Below are 17,728 nucleotides of genomic sequence, written 5' to 3' on the forward strand. Positions count from 1 at the left end.
CGTCCGCTGGAGGCAGGGAAGTGCAAAAGGGGCAACTTCGTCATGCTGCATATAAACATTTCAAGAAAGTCACAATGTATAAGAATGGATTACACTCCAGGAAGATCACTGCTCTGGAGAGAAATAAATGCATACTCACAGCATAAGGCAGTCCTCGACACCCATGCCTCTGAGTGGTCCCATAATTATGAGTGGAATACACGCTCTTCTCATTAACTGCTGGACTAGCCTCCACAGATTCAGGGCTGCACAAAGGCGAAAAGCAATGCATGATAGCATAACACCTAATCTTTCCTTAAACTAAGACTTAACTTCCCATTCTAACCCCTCCTCTTTCCACAACCACCAGCCACTAGAGTAAGAGAAAGAACTCAGTGAGACAATGTCATCAACGTAACTAAGCCTATAAATAACAGTAGGAGTGTTATTAAATGTGGATTTGTGTGTAACATGAAGCCAGTATAGGCAGATGTCTCAAAGCAGGCACCTGGGATACAAGGTGTCCCTAATGACAAACACAAACGTACCAGCTGAGCAGGGAGTTTCCCCTAGAGAAGCCACTCTGGGCTGGTTTAGACTCAGAACTATTCTTCTTAATTGGATCTCTTAATACTTCCATGAAACCTCACATGACATTTGCAGTGAGTGAGATGATGAAAGTGCCTTCTGCACTGCCCCAGGGACCAGGCCCTCTTCCATTCACTACCAAGACAGGATACCCTGAAGAAAGTACAGGTAAAAACAATGGCATCTTATATTTATCATACCTCTCATCTTGATGAACCCCCAAACACCTTCCACATATTAAGAATAATAATTTCTCATCCACCAATGACATGCAAGCATATCAAGGACACAATTATTTAATAGCTGCATGGTAATACCACAGAACTTCAAACTAATCAAAACTGCACTCAGAAGTTTATTCTAGTGACAAATAACAACAGTAGTACTAAGTACCATTCTGAATTGTCTATTATTTTCTAGGAGATTTATAGTATTGTTTACTCTGCAACTACTAAACAAGGTAAAGACCACCCCATTTTTACAGAATGTGAAGTTGAGGTGGTGAGATTATATAACTTTACCAAGGTCACACAGTCAATGTGACTCCAAAGTCTGTGCTCTTTCCACTATACCTAACTAGTTTGGAAACCAGGGTAACTTTCTTCCTTTAAAGAAAATGATGTAAGATCTTAAATAACCAGGCTTATTGAGAAGCTTGGTTGAGTAGCTTTCTGTACCGACACTGAGTGGAAAATAACTGTTTAAGCACAATTTATTAATATAAAATAATTATAAATGTGTTTTAAGTTAAGAAATTTAATGTAGCCCTTATTTGATAATAAAAAGATAGAGGTGGCTAAGGACAAAATTCAATTTCTGGGGCAAAAAGAACTTAACTGATTGCTTAGGTAACTGGTTAGGTTTTGGAGAATTCTGAAAGATAATTAAGGAATGCAACTGTTTGACTTTGCAAAACTGAATAATGGATTATCTGTCATTTAAATTAACTAGCACTCTAGCACTGAGATTCACAAATTAGAAACTCCAAAGACACACATAACTCAGTCTTGGTGATGGATCAAAGGGTCTTTTAGGGAAGCAAATAATGAATACTGTTTGTTTCACGTAATAAACATTTTTCCTGCTTGGAAATATATATAATACAGGACTTGGTGGGAACAAAGTGTGCAGTTCAATGTGGTGAATGTCAGCTAAGAAGTGAGGGATAAAAGAAAATTCTGAGATATGTATCCAACTCACCCAGTTATATGCTCCAAAACTGAGAAGGGATCTTATAAATAACAGCAAAGGTAATTTCTAGGTGAAGAAGAACTTTAGACATAGGAAAGTATTCTCTGTTAGTGAAGTGCATGCATTTTATTACTTAAAGAGTGTCTGCAAGATGGGAACTGGGCAGGGGTGGGGGCGGAATACATCAAGAATGCAGGTCAGTATTCTTGAGAAATAGATGATCTGAATATGGCTCACTGAGAGGCAATCAGCTCTGATTATTAGGAAACAGGTGGAGTTTCCTAAATGAAACCAAAGGCAAACAAGCATTAATAAAATGAAGGTAGAATTTAGTTTCTATGATGGACAGTTAAGAGAAAGTAATAACTTTATACAGCATTGTTAATTTACTACATAAATAAGTATTTCAAAGAGCTGTACATATTTTATGTAAGAGATTTTGTACCACTGAACACATGGGGTGAAACATGACAGCTGTTTATTAGAAATGGATTTTTTTTTTTTGGACGGGATAAAAGAAAGTGGCATGAGATAAAAGATGGCCATGGAGATGGAGCTATGCTGGTTGTATCTTACCCATCTCCAAACTGGGTAAATATGAACATATGCACTTCATGTGCAAGTCTAGGGAATAAAAATAAAATGTATATTGTGTAGGTTAAAAGGCCATCCCATTGTCATAATACTTTGTAGTTAAGCATAGCATTAATATATTATTTATGTGTGACAAATACTAAAATTTAAGCTCATATCTTTTGATGAGGAAACTTTGCAATTTCCATACTGGTTACAGATTAAATGCTTAATTACACGTTGACAGGTAACTACATGATTTCCTAGGATATTCCTTGACATATATACATATACCAGATCTTCTCTATATTTTAAAATACTGATAAAGAATTTGAGTATTAGGTTTGTATCTCTTTATTAGCCAATTATTTTATGCAAATGTAATTGTAGCCTTTCTTCCCCTGTGTTTAAACTTCTATGACAGTTGGGCACATACACAGAAGGCATGCTCACAACAGATATACTCCATCAATTGTGTTTCAGTACAATGTGCAACCTGTTGTTGTAACACTACCTCTGAAATTCATTTATGGCAGGACAGTAAACTCTGAAAAGTCTTTCCTTCTATTGTTACATCTAGAGGTTTTCCTACAAATATACAAAAAAACAAAAACAAAACATAATGTAGACCACTACCATCAGATTTAAAATCCCATAAAGTAAGGTCTAGGTCTTTTTACTTAGTTGAGTATATTGCCCTTAATACCAGGTTTAATCTCAGAGTGCCCAGAATGGTGGAATATGCGTGACAGTGACATACGCATAATGAAGCATTAACAAATATCATTAACAATTTAACAGAACGGTATATAAGCTAAGTGTTGACACTCTCTTGCCTTGTAGGGATACAAAATGAAACACTGAAAAATTAGGTATGACTACAGTAGTGGAAATCTGTCTGGAGATCAAAGATGAAAATGTTTCAGGCGATAGAAACATTGCAGTCAAATTTTTAGGCCAGAAACATTTTTTGATTCTGTAATTATTTCTGGACTCCCTAAGCAACAATTATGGGTAGTCACCTCTGTACTCTGGGAAAAATACATGTTTTAAGAATAATTGTTTTAGGTCTTTTTCTTAGCTACTAATCCCAATCTTACTGAGTTAATCAACACTGAATTTTTTTGTTGTTGTTGAAATTTCTCACAAATGTTAGAGTTGTCTACCTATACAGTTTGTTAGTCATTCCTTATAGGAGGCTAGTGGTTGACTTTATATAAATCCATTAACATTATACAATTACCTATTGATGCAGTTAAGTTTTTAAGTACTTTGTCTGGGAAACAGTTATAAAATTGGAAGCTTCAGCTATTGGTGTAACTAAATCTCTTTGGCATGCAAAAAAATAAAAACAAAACAAAACAACAAAAAGGGCTCTGGAAGTAACACAATCCACCCTTTCCCACCCCCCACCCTCCATCTTCTTTTTTATATGGGAATAAGGCCAAAAACTGCTTTCAATTACAGACTACCCCAGAATATAACAGACTGCGTCTTAGGGTAGCTTCATTTTAAGTCTTCCTCTTTAAGGAAGTCATCAAACAGTTATTCTAGGTGGCTTTGTGAAGAAATACACATGCTCTTTACTAATATTCTCAGTTTTTAGGAAGAAAACCACTATTATCAGGGATGCAGTTGAACCCAGAGTTTTGGAACAGTTTCTTTACTTTGCTGAAGGGGAAAGAATCCCCAGGGACTGTGAAAATGGCAAGAGAAACAGGGGAATTAGAGCAACACCCACCTCACTCAAGAAGTGGCTGTGGGATCAAGAGTCTGAACTGGACCTGAACATATTCAAAACACCAGGATTTTTCCAGCCCAGACCCTAATCCCTGGTACTGCCTGGAATAGACTTGGCTTCTGGGGGTGTGCTGCCCCCTAGGCCCCTTGGGTCTCTTTCGCTGGACTTTCACATCCTGGTGTAGTGCCACTTCGTCTTGAAAGGTAGGGGGCTTCCACTTCCTTTCTGTAAGCAAGGAAGATTGGGTACAAGGGAGGTAAAAGGACAAGAGGGGGAATCTGTGAGCAGGGGGAATCTCGGACAACTTAAAAGAGAAGGGATACAAAAGGCTAAAATTTTAAAACTGTGAATAATATATAAAGTTTTATAATGAAGGCCTACCTTCATTGCCATTTGGCATTTAAATTCTTCAAGAACTGAGAGTCTATTTTAGGGATTGGACTTTTCGACAAATTCTGAATTCCTAAAGCTGCTCTTAGCTGAAAAAAAAGTTTGGTACCACTGATTCTGAAGGTCCTCTTTCTAGGCAATGAATATTATAAAAAACAGGTGACACTGCTTTCCACATTTTCTATCCCAAATATCAGAAGGTCTAAGTAACCTGCCCATACAGTAGCAGCCCCTTTACTCTAGAATAATGAGAAGTACATAGGAAGAGGCCTTCAAGGAAAATCAGCAGGAGAGAACTCCTCCTTATCCTCCATTCATCAGATAATCATTAACTCTACAGAAGCAGGTAGTGACACCTACTTGTCTTCCTTACCCATCAAAACAAATGAAAATAATCACTATCTCGAAAATTTAGTCCTATTAATTATTTACTCAGAAATACCTCCCCCCTCCCAAATTCTTTTCCTCCCCCTTCTAATTCTTTTTTGACTCCAGCTTCTACAGGGGAAAGGGAACGGTCTAATGTCATTTATAATGGGCTAGGCTTGGGTATAGAAAATACTACATATTTACTATTAGATGCCCATAAGAAATTTGTCTTGATACAAACTGGTAATGTACCTACTACCTAGGAAGCAGCACTTACTCTGATCCAGCAGCCATATCTGAGTAGGATGTATCTGGTGTGGTGACTCCCAGAGGGATTGCAATGCTCATGACGTCCAACACAGCAGAGAGTGGAAATCACGGGGTCCAATTATTGGAGACTGGCCACTCTGAGAGTGGGGGTGAGCTGCAGAGCCTCAACCAACATGTTATGGACATGAGGAATCCTAGCACAGAAAATGAAAATATCTAGTAACCAGATAGGTCTTTAAATTTATTGCAAACGCTAATGAATATTTTTCTATTTTTTTGAACCAAGTTTTTAAGGGATAGATATAAAATACAAGGAATCAGCATTGTCCGTGTTTACTATGCTCTGCATTAATGTTCCACAAAGTGAGGTAACAAAAATCATGCTCTCTTTTCATTTCCATTTTTTTTCTTTTCAGATAAAGGAAAAAGTTAGATAGTCTGCTCATCAATGAGCACATTTCTCCCATTCACAACTGCTTATCAAACAAGATGTTCTAGGACCTAACTAATGAGTTTTAAGTCAGATAATGGTCAAAAGAATTATCACAGTTTAATGTTATTCCTTCCAAATTAAATAGGATAATAAAAGTGATCAATTTATTTATATTTGACTGAAAATAGCTGCTTTTTATTGCCTTCTTTTGACATAGAATACCCTTTTACACTTTTACACTTTTTTTAATAACTATAATTTGGGGAGAAGACGTAATGATTAACTGTATTTGTAAGGTGATACCCACCACTATGTACGAATAAACACATAAGACATCAAGTGTACCGTTTCATGATAAAAATGAGAAAACACTGCATGGAAAAGCAGTGAGGATACCCTGAACTGGTGACCACAGCCAGTGGAATTTGGGAACAGAAAGACAAACTCAGTAATATAAACAAACAAAATTAGATTAACAGACTTGGAAGTATGGTGCAAAGGGAAAAAGTGTACTCTGATTTTTACATTAGTGATTTTACAGCTTTGTTTAAAAAAAATCATTAAAAGAATGTAACAAGAAGTAATTTATGTGGGAGGAAAGAAACTCAATTTGACTGTTAAGGTTCAGGTTAACAAAGGTTTTCAAAAAAAGAAAAAAATATATAGTAAGAAGTCATGATATACTGATTCATGATAAGACAAATAACACAGTAGTAAATGATTATTTACACTAAAAAATTAAATCAAATGAAAAGTAATAGCATATTAATTGAGTCAATCCAGGAGATTAATACAAATTTTAAAATGATTAAGACGATCTGAGACGCTTGACTCTTATTTTGAAATATGAAGCAAATTAATGTGGAAAAGAAAACCAACTGTGAACAGTGAATCAGGCCAAGATTTTTAAAAACACATAAAAATAATATTCTTCTTTTATATCATTATTTTAAAGTGCTAGAACAGCTGTAAACTAAGTAGTCCTCCCTGGCATCTACACTTGAAAGAGCTGTATCTCACCAGGGATCTGCTGCTAAGTCGCTTCAGTCATGTCCGACTCTGTGTGACCCCACAGACGGCAGCCTGCCAGGCTCCCCCATCCCTGGGGTTCTCCAGGCAAGAACACTGGAGTGGGTTGCCATTTCCTTCTCCAATGTATGAAAGGAAAAGTGAAAGTGAAGTCGCTCGGTCGTGTCCGACTCTGTGCAACCCCATGGACTGCAGCCTACCAGGCTCCTCCATCCATGGGATTTTCCAGGCTAGAATACTGGAGTGGGTTGCCATTGCCTTCTCCAGGACTCTCCAAAATCTGGGTGTGGCAATACACTTGCTCCTACTCAACTTGGGGTGACATATTCGACTTGAGACTGAAATGAAAAAGGAAGATCTTCCTATCTATTGTCCTTACAGCTTGTAAAAAAAAAAAAAAAGTGACTAGCATAACTTTCTGCTTTGGGGCCCATCCTACACATAAATGTTTCTTTTCCCTAACAATATATTCAAACAGAGTAGATCTGTATGCCCTCTGAGCCTCTGGGAAACTGAAATAAAATCTACAAAAAACAGAAGAGAGAATACTTATCAAGTAAGTCCAAAAGGGCATTTTTGAACTTTGGGAGCTGTTGGTTACAACTCTTTCTTTATTTGATATCACTGTATAATTCTCGAATTAAAAACAAAAAATCCAAAGGCTACTTAATAACCAGAACGCAATCTAATAATAATATTACCCTTGACCAATACTGGAATCCGAATCACGTGTTATACTTCAGTAAAGAACCCAACCCCCAATTACTCAACACCACTAAAAAATCCTGTCATAGCCATTACTGTTATATAACCATTAAAAAAATGCAGGTGTCTAGATAAAAGAAAACTTTTTTGTAATTTTACATGACCATTCCCACTCTTCTGATGAAGGCATTTTAGATTAGCATGGTTATTTTGCTTCAAGTAATACTTTTATAATATTGGGCCTTTTTAATAATAATAAAAAAGATGACAAAACCAAACTTCTCATATAACCCTGAGCCTAGTTCCTCTTCTACATAACATGTAAAATGTAGCTATTAAAAGTTCACTGAAGAACTTCTAACATTATCTATATGCAATATGTAATTATAATTACTCTAGTTTTATAACGTAAGACAACAGGTTCCTACTACAGTTTACAAAGTTTAGTAGTTATAGCAGTTACTAACTTATCATACAGTTTGGAGATATGTCCTAGAAAGAGTGATAAGAATTAACATCTCTTTGTGGAACAGTTTCAAGATTTCTTTTACTTGTTAATTTGTCTCTATTCCTACCAAAATATAAACTCAATTAGGACAAGGATTTCTGTGTTTTATCCTCTGCTATAGATCCAAAGTCTAGAACAAGTATTTGAGAATATTTCCTGGCACAGAGATTTTTGAGAATATTTGCTGAATAAATTATGATCACTATTATATCAAAATTAAAGTTTTAGTATTCATTGAAGTGCAAAAGTTAAAACAAAAGAATTTACTTGGCTCAGTCACCTTTTTATAGACCTCTGAATATGAAGTCCCCCAAAATTATCTGCCAGAAGCTGTGAAGACCTAGAAAAAGTTAAGAAACAAATTAGTATAGATAGAAATAACAAAGATGGACACACAGCATGGAATTCTAGAGAAATAATATTTTAATGGCAATTTTGTTTCATTTCTGTATTCTGCCTTGTTTACCATACTATGTTCCATCTAGTGATTTATCTTTGTCCTTTAACCTTGTTACATTATTTTCCTGTAAACCCAGAACCTAAATAAAAGGTAGAAATGGCAACTGTCTTTGAGTTAAGTGGTAAGTACTGTCTCTGGGTGATCCTTTTCTTTCCATCCAATTAGAATTCTCTTCCATTTCCCAAAGGATTCGTTTTCTCTCTCTGAGAAGATGCTTCTTTCCTGACCCATTCCTAAACTCACAGGCTTTTCTTTAATCAAGTTCATGTGATTCTCCAGTCAAACAGGGATTCACCATCATCTATTAAAGCTCACATTACTCTTTTCCTCCCCCAACACATCTCTCCATCCTCTTATCCTACTACAGAAAGACTGACAAGTCTCAATTTCTCAACTACACAATGGAAGAAATGTAGAAAACAGAGCTTTAATTTGCTTTCTACACTCTGAAAAGGAAAACAGGTGATGACCTAGGATTTTGGGGAGGGGGACAAAGTCAATTTAACAGTAGCCTGAAAAGGATATCAATATCTGAAGTGTTAATATATCATATATGTGAAAATAGTTGTTTGAGGGATTCCAGTACCAAGCAGTAAATGTTCTTTATGCTGGTATCTTATGGATTTCTAACTTTATTAAAAACTGGAAAATAAACTATTCTTTAGAAACCATTTTAAAAGACCATACTCAGAACTATACAAATGAAAGGCCTGAGGGTGAAGTGAAGTGAAGTGGCTCAGTCGTGTCTGACTCTTTGTGACCCCATGGACTGTAGCCTGCCACGCTCCTCCATCCATGGGATTCTCCAGCCAAGAGTACTGGAGTGGGTTGCTGTTTCCTTCTCCAGAGGATCTTCCTGACCCAGGGATCGAACCCAGGTCTCCTGTATTGTAGGCAGATGCTTTACCGTCTGACCCACCAGGGAAGTCATAAAAATGAAAAGCATGAGGGTAACAGTAAACAAAAGGAAGAAATTACATCAAGGAAGAAATACACTCCTTTAGCAACAACAAATGCTCTGGAATTTCAATTTAACTACAATCAGAACACTCCTCCAGAACCCCTAGGAATAGTATTAAATTCTTAGACTCAAAAACACAACCAGCTGGTCTCCCAGTCCTGAGTACTCTTTGAGAAATCACCATTTATTGATACATACAGTTTCTAAGGAAAAGCCTGTTAAGAACATGCCAGAAATAGTTTATAATTACTCCTGTCTTTTTAATTGGGTTCAGAAATGGTCAATAGTCTCTGTATTTGTCATTCTGACAGTCTCTTCTCTATATGACTTGCTGAAAGCACAAGACCCATGTGATCTGTCAGGTCACTATCAGAGAAGACAGACAATAAGTGTTTTAAGAACAACTCCAACAGAGATTTCAGAAAAAGAAATTGCATCAGCCAGGTGAGCCGGAAGCAGCTGGGAGACAAGAGTCCAATAAACAGCCAATCCGATGAAAGAAATTCAGAACAAATCTGCTTCAGTAATCCTGTGAAGAGGACTGGCAGGAAGAGGAGTGCCGCTTCAGAAAAAGAACAGGCCTCATATGCTTCAGACAGTCTTTGTACTGTGGCTGTGGACCTTGGCCATTCTCCCAGAAATGATGCAATCCTGATGAACAAGATCTGCTGCCAGAGAAACAATTGTTAACAGCCTATGCAGACAGAAACTTAGCCAAGAAGCAGTCTCTGATCAGCTCTCTCCACAAACCACCAGAAAGTCAAATTTCTTCCTAAATTTTGGTCTCTGACAAAGCATGTAAGTGAATATATATTTAGACATATACAACCATGCCATTTTCTCATGGTGTCCCTTTTTAGTTCCTCTGGCTTTATATCTATCCTCTATCATTCAATGTGAAATAAAACATTGAGATTGCTTTTATTTTATGAATTCTCATGTTATCAGCAAGGTACTTACTTACATTGAAATTTTACACCTTTTTCCTTCATCCTCATAAATATATGTTCTGAGCTATAGTGGCTTTCCTAAGTTTTAAAATCACTTTGAAATCTAGGGCAAAATTATGAGATTTCAGAGTAAAGATAAATTATGCACAATTTATCTTATTTATTAAGGGCCAGAAAGGTATATTTTATAGGTATTTTTGAAATTATGTTAAACTCAGTATGTTAAAAGTAGGCACGTATTACAGAAAAAGAGATAATCTCTTCCCACTTAGGCTGGCATAAAAGGTAGGCTGAGTTACAGTTTGCAAGGCCCACTTTTCTCAAAGGCAGTGATATTAATCTTTTAAGAGAGGGTAATGATTATTTTCAACCTATTAGCCACAACTTACTATTCTAGAATCAACTTAAATACTCCCTAGATTCTTCACCTCCTAGGTCTGGTTTCTTTTTCAGAGCTTTGGCTATCAGGCTGCTAACACAATATTGTTACTATGAAATTATTAGGATCCTCCTTCACTGGAATACTAAATAAAAGTCTGTATACAAGACAACTCTATTCTCTAAACTCTTTAAGTAGCCAGAAGCCACAATTAACCAAATTTTTTCTTTCTGAAAGCAATAACCTTTAAACGGGGGTTCACTAAAAACACAAGCTTCTAAAATGCATTCTGAAACCAATGTGTTCAGTCAAATCTACTACCCTAATATTTAAACTATTACATAATATTAAATTAAAAATCAACAGATTAACAGAATAACTCTAAAAGCAGTAGAAGACTTTTAACAGGCCAATAAACCCAACTCAGTTAAGAAGAAAACATGTCAGAGAAATCTTCAATAAGGGTTAGTTAAAAGGAAATAACCATTAATTTTAAGATTTAATTTCTGAATCTGATTATTCAAAATGTTGTTATACATATAAGCTGAATTTATTCTTAAATACTCTTTATTTAAATTTCTTACTTTTGAATGACTAAACAGTAAAAAGAGAAGATGGGGAAAGTATCTGACAAGACTTTTTGGTGATTATTACCTTCAACTTAATTTTTAAATCACAGAATAGTTAAGAATGCAATAAATATACAACTTGTTGTATATAAATGACCAACTTGTTTGAGAACTAATGTGGCAGCTACATTATATGCTTATCTTCCATTTCCAATCCAAACTGAGATATTGAGGAAAAACACTGCCGTTTTACAGCAACATAAAAGCTTTTTATCTTGGGACAAGAAAAATTATGAAAAAATAGTGTATTAGGAGTTAGGAAATTTGAGTTCTAACCTACAACTTATTTAATCTGGTGATCTCATAAAAATAACATTTTATAGATGAACCTTAAATTCCTCTAAAATCTTCACTGGGTTTCCTCATGCTCTAAATTTCTGTGAATCCTGGCACTAACAATTAATGCAATGTCTTGAAAGTCCGTCTTCTCATTGTACAACAGAAAGAATACCTATTCTGCTGACTCAAAGGTGCACATGAATTGGGGCTTGTAGCAATCAAGAATTTAAATGGCTGTAACTTTTAAACATATGTAAACAGAGAGGAGCTGCTATTAATAACCTGATGATGGCTAAAAATTATTTTCACTCATTTCCAACAATGTGTATTTCAACTTTCCTACAGTAAAAATGTGAGCAAAGGGTATGTGGGAAAAATGCAAAAAAAAAAAAATCTAGGAGAGATAAGAAACAAGCATTAGAATAAATAAATAAGAATTACGGGAAAATAAGACACCAACTCTAAGAGAGAGAGCTCAGAGTTCTGGGGGAAAGTTCACATACTTGGGGTAGTTTAAGTATAAGTTAGGCTTACAATCTGAAGCAAGTTAATACAGGCAAAGGATCTAGAAGTGCAGGGCTGAAGAGAAGAAAAGACAGACGTGTTTTGATAAACTAGAGAGACTAACAAAAGATCATGATTTAGTAATGTAGAGCCAAGATAAAGTTTTCCCTTTCTCCCACCCCTTCTCCTTCAACACTTGTTTAACCCCTGGCTCCTTTACCTAAATTTATACTCCCTCTAGGGGCAACTGGGCTTCGCACAATAAACTGATGTCTATAAAAGCTCTAAATTACTAGAATAGGAGGTAATTAAAACCCAGTAAAAAACAAAAAACAAAAACCCTATTTCAGTTCATAGTAAAAATTTCTTTCCCCATGAAGAACTTCATTAATGGTAATACTGTAGAGACAAAGACATACTTCACTGTACTTGGGAGGGAGACAGGATAAGAGCACATGGCTGTGAATAATGGAACTACTGCGATCTTAAATTATTTTTAGATTATATTAAGGAAAAAAGTATTTTATTTATAACCCATTTAACAATGGTAAACAGATATTCACTGTGAAACTAACCAAGGATGCAGACTCTTTCTGTCCTTAGAAATAATCAATTCGGAAAATTTTAGTTTTGTAAGTATCAAGTAAAGATGATGCCCTCAGTCAACTTTTTGATTTATCTCTTTAAAGAGCTATAATCAAAAGACTTCCTAAAGGTTTTGTTCTACTCTGTAGCCTCTGATCATGCTTTAGAGCCATTTCTCCACTAGACTGGAAAAGAACCTCTCCTGTTTGCCTCCTCCTCTCAATCATAGCTTTTCATTTCCAAACCTTGAAATGGGAATAATGTTTATTTCCTCCAGACAAAGTAGGTTATGGACATTTATAAGGCATTAATTTTATACTTTCATTAGTTTAGGAAAAATTTCTCTACTTGATAAAAAATTCAGAGTCTTAAGTTTAGAGTCTAATTCATTATTCTAAGTAAGCGAAGAAACAGAGCTTTAAAAATATTAACTTAGAAGAAGCCACATACCCAGTAGTGGAGTAAAGAAAGAAAATTAGATACCAACATCAGAATTAAAAAAAATTTTTTTTTTTTTCTGGAGGCTGCTGAGCGGCTTGTGGGATTTTAGTTCCCCAATAAGAGAATGAACCCAAGCCCTCTGCAGTGAGAGCACGGAGTCCAAATCACTGGATTGCCAGGGAATTTCCTAAAAGAAATTAAAAAAAAAAAAAAAAAATTAAGCGCCAGTTGTTACTGGTTCTATGTTAGACGAACAAGTTCAGATCAACATTCCTGGTTCTCGGGAGTTACATTATCTAGATCTGTTAGGGTTTTCTTCATCCATTCATTCAATAACCATGAAGTAACTACTCATATAATTATACTATGTATAAAAACGATGTTAAGAGCTATTTACAAATGTTGCTCTTATCCAACTAGAAAAGGGCAGGTACTCAGTAAAAACTCTTTTGGTTTGCCTGTGTGCCAAGTATTTCATTTTCACAACCATGAAGTGAATAGAAAATCCTAAAGTGTGCCTCTACAATTTATGAGTCATCTTGAAGTGAAACCACCACCCTACCCCCAAAGAAAGAAAACCCAAGCCACTCCATAGTTTAGCAGTGACACGGAGGAGCACTGAAACAGATTCTTCTGTAATAAATCTTTTAAACTGTTTAGACAAAACTTATCATTGACTGGTCTCATGAAAAATTCTATTAAGAATGAAGAAGAATGATGAACAATGGGCAGAAAGAACCTTCAAAACACAAACAGAACCTGACCATACATGTCCTGTGATTATTTGGCTGACGAGGTGCCAAAGTATATAGCAGTAAAGGAATTTAAAGCTTAGTAATTCTGATATGCACAACAGGGATCCTCTCCTGACCAACAGCTGTATCTTTATTAACTTATAAATAAAAGAATAAATATCACAACAACATAAATTTTAAGTGTTTTATTTTATATAAACTTACAAAATGTATAATACAAAATATATTATAAAAATATACAAACATTACAAAAGCATAAAAAGTAGAAGTGAAATTCTCACACACGTTTAGTCCCCAAAGATGAAAGTGATAACCCTATTCTTCTTTAATCTACCTGGCTCATTTAGTTTTGGACATTTATATGCATAAGTACAGACTTATTTCTCTTAAATGACAACACTGTATTCTATTCTGTGGATGTACTGTAATTCAAATCAGTCCTCTGCAGGTGGATGTTTAGATTGTTGCTAATTTTCCACAATATACACAATGCTGCACTGCATGCATGTACATATGCCTTTCTTTATACACGTGTATAAACATTTCCTTTGGACACATTCTTAGAAGTGGAACTACTAGAAGGGCACAAGCATATTTACTAGTGATGCTGAACCACGCTCCACAAAATTAAAGCCATTTTACACTCCCATAAACACAGTGGGAAAGCTATATTTTCTCATAAGCTTCAAAATAATTTCAATTCTAAGGGTCTTCATACAGTCTCTTCCTTAGAAGAGACTCTCTACTGCCTAAAAGAAAATCCTAAAATGAAAGTTAACTACGAATTCTCAATAATTCAGTGATTAAGACTATTGATTGAGTGCACTCAGTTCAGTTCAGTTCAGTTGCTCAGTCGAGTCCAACTCTGAGACCCCATGAACTGCAGCATGCAAGGCCTCCCTGTTCATTACAAACTCCCAGAGTTTACTCAAACTCATGTCCAATGAGTCGGTGATGTTATCCAACCATCTCATTCTCTGTCGTCCCCTTCTCCTCCAGCCCTCAATCCTTCCCAGCATCAGGGTCTTTTCAAATGAGTCAGCTCTTCACATCAGGTGGCCAAAGTATTGGAGTTTCAGCTTCAGCATCAGTCCTTCCAGTGAATATTCAGGACTGATTTCCTTTAGGATGGACTGGTTGGATCTCCTTGCTGTCCAAGGGACTCTCTTTTCCAACACCACAGTTTAAAAGCATCAATTCTTCTATGCTCAGCTTTCTTTATAGTCCAACTCTACACAACTGCTGGAAAAATCATAGCTTTGACTAGACAGACCTTTGTTGGCAAAGTAATGTCTCTGCTTTTTAATATGTTGTCTAGGTTGGTCATAACTTTGCTTCCAAGGAGCAAGAGTCTTTTAATTTCATGGCTGCAATCACCATCTGCAGTGATTTTGGAGCCCCCAAAAATAAAAGCGATGTTTCCACTGTTTCTCCATTTAATTGTCATGAAGTGATGGGACCGGATGCGATGATCTTAGTTTCCTGAATGTTGAGTTTTAAGCCAGCTTTTTTGCTCTCCTCTTTCACTTTCATCAAGAGGCTCTTTAGTTCTTCACTTTCTGCCGTAAGGGTGGTGTCATCTGCATATCTCAGGTTATTGATATTTTTCCTGGAAATCTTGATTCTAGCTTGTGCTTTATGCAGTCTGGCATTTCTCATGATGTACTCTACATATAAGTTAAATAAGCAGGGTGACAATATACAGCCTTGACGTACTCCTTTCCCGATTTGGAACCAGTCTGTTGTTCCACGTTCAGTTCTAACTGTTGCTTCTTGACCTGCATACAGATTCCTCAGGAAGGTCAGGTGGTCTGGTATTCCCATCTCTTTCAGAATTTTCCACAGTTTATTGTGATCCACACAGTCAAAGGCTTTGGCATACTCAATAAACTAGAAGTAGATGTTTTTCTGGAACTCTGTTACTTTTTCAATGATCCAGTGGATGTTGGCAACTTGATCTCTGGTTCCTCTGCCTTTTCTAAATCCAGCTTGAACCTCTGGAAGTTCACAGTTCACATACTGTTGAGTGCACTGGATGACCTCTAAAATTCTTTTATGCTGAGTAGGAGATCTCAGTTACTTTTTCACTAAATTTGGGCTGGGATATTCAGAGTAAAACTTAGATAAGGTACTATTACAGAACCAAAGTACTTTCTTACAGTTGTCTCATGCTGCTGCTGCTAAGTCACTTCAGTCGTGTCCGACTCTGTGCCACCCCATAGACAGCAGCCCACCAGGCTCCCCCCTCCCTGGGATTCTCCAGCCAAGAACACTGGAGTGGGTTGCCATTTCCTTCTCCAATGCATGAAAGTGAAAAGTGAACGTGAAGTCGCCCAGTCGCGTCCGACTCTTCGAGACCCCATGGACTGCAGTCTACCAGGCTCCTCCGTCCATGGGATTTCCCAGGCAAGAGTACTGGAGTGGGGGTGGTTGTCTCATGAGATAAGGCAGCACCAAGCTCTAAATTTTTTCCCCCAGTTATCAAAAAACAAATTATGCTAACCATCTAGATAGCATCTGTAGATCTGAGCTCTTCAAACAGGTTATCAAAACTCTGTTGAAGCAGTTCTGCCTCAGTAGTATAAAATATGATACCTTCAGTTTTAATTACCCTTGGAAAGAGAAGAAATTTTGAAACTATAAGAAGCTCATCGATATGGTTTATTATAAGAGTGCCAAAATATTGACTAAATTTATAACAAATTTCTATAAATCATTTGGTATATGTTCCCCTATTACACTAGACATGGTTCAAATCTAAGTTCTGGGCAAATGAGGCAAAATACCCCTCCCTTTCTCTGTGCTGGCACTAGCACCTGACTGAGAGCCTAGATGAGTATCTATTCTTTCTCCTTTGAAATATTTCACGAATTGTCTTTTATCCATTCAGCAACACGATTCAAGGTTGCAATGAACTGCTCTCATGGCCTCTGGGTTCTCAACTCTTCATTTTCCCATAATGCTAATCCTTCTAGGGCCTAATTATGATCATTATCATTCTACTATTAAGACTTAAAATGGATACCTAATATCTACTGGGTTAGTTCAAATTCCTTTGCCTGAATAAAAGATTGCCTTTGTTAATTAGATATTAACCTGTGTTTTTTCCTTTTCCTTCAAAATTTTGTTCACACTACTTGTCTGATATGGTTTTTTTTGGCACCTTAAAAAAACTTTATTAAGAGCAATTTCAAACAAATATAAAATCACAGAAAACCCTGTACTGAACTGATACAGATCCTACCAAGCTTTAATGAACATCCAACTCACAGTCATCTTATTTTATTTATAACCTTTCCTCTTCTATACTATTATTTTAAAGCAAATCCCAGAAATACAGGTTGTATGTATTACATCTGCTGAGTAAAGTTGTCCCTTGTTTATTTTAAATATAGTTGAGAGTGGCTAGCATATGATGACAGGTGGCAGTGATATGGAAAGACCATCATTTCATTGCAAAAGTGAAAATGGATAAAAAGCTTAATGTAACCCATCAACTGATTTGCTGAGCAATGTTTATACACACATGGCTATGAAAAAATGTCTCCCCCACCCCGCTTAAAAAAATTACTGGGAATTCCCTGGTGGTCCAGTGGTTATAGGATTTTGCTTCCACTGGAGGGCACACAGGTTCAATCTCTGGTTGGGGAACTTGGATCCCACAAACCATGTGGCCAAAAAAAAAAAGGACTGAAAGCAATTTTTTAAAAAAGCTTTTGGGGCTTATGATTCATTTTATAAAAACTTTTTTGGCTGCACCACAGGGCATGTGTGATCTCGGTGTTCCCCCCTACCCAACCTCCGTGACCAAGTCCCCTACAGCAGAAGCCCAGGGAAGTTAAGTCCCTGTATGCAATTATTTTTTGATTTGAGTTTGTTGATAATAAGATTTCTTGTGTTCTTGGGAATGCAAGTTTCTCCTTGTAGCAGAGTTAAGCACAAGCAGACACACAAGCCAGTCTGTGACATAGTATTTCTGTAGGTATATGTTATGCACCAATAAGCAAAA

The 17,728-nt window shown here is 36.4% G+C and overlaps 1 protein-coding gene across 12 annotated transcripts in view; it reads right to left on the minus strand.

The window, feature by feature from the left end:
* SETD5 (SET domain containing 5) overlaps positions 1 to 17,728 on the minus strand; it is a 79,263-nt gene that overhangs the window by 37,828 nt on the left and 23,707 nt on the right. For 5 of the 12 annotated variants that reach the window (XM_061396322.1, XM_061396320.1, XM_061396313.1 and 2 more), the window contains exons 2-6: positions 8,057 to 8,116; positions 5,109 to 5,295; positions 4,073 to 4,297; positions 528 to 720; positions 140 to 245 (exon numbers count right to left, since the gene is read on the minus strand). In XM_061396322.1, coding sequence (XP_061252306.1) covers positions 140 to 245; positions 528 to 619 — 198 coding nt within the window. In that variant the 5' untranslated portion in view covers positions 620 to 720; positions 4,073 to 4,297; positions 5,109 to 5,295; positions 8,057 to 8,116. Of the gene's footprint in view, positions 1 to 139; positions 246 to 527; positions 721 to 4,072; positions 4,298 to 4,453; positions 4,552 to 5,108; positions 5,296 to 8,056; positions 8,117 to 12,973; positions 13,152 to 17,728 lie in introns of all 12 variants that reach the window. The other 7 variants (XM_061396326.1, XM_061396324.1, XM_061396319.1 and 4 more) reach the window with 5 other exon arrangements.

The sequence above is a fragment of the Bos javanicus genome, chromosome 22, assembly GCF_032452875.1.
Source record: "Bos javanicus breed banteng chromosome 22, ARS-OSU_banteng_1.0, whole genome shotgun sequence".
NCBI classification, from domain to species: domain Eukaryota; kingdom Metazoa; phylum Chordata; class Mammalia; order Artiodactyla; family Bovidae; genus Bos; species Bos javanicus.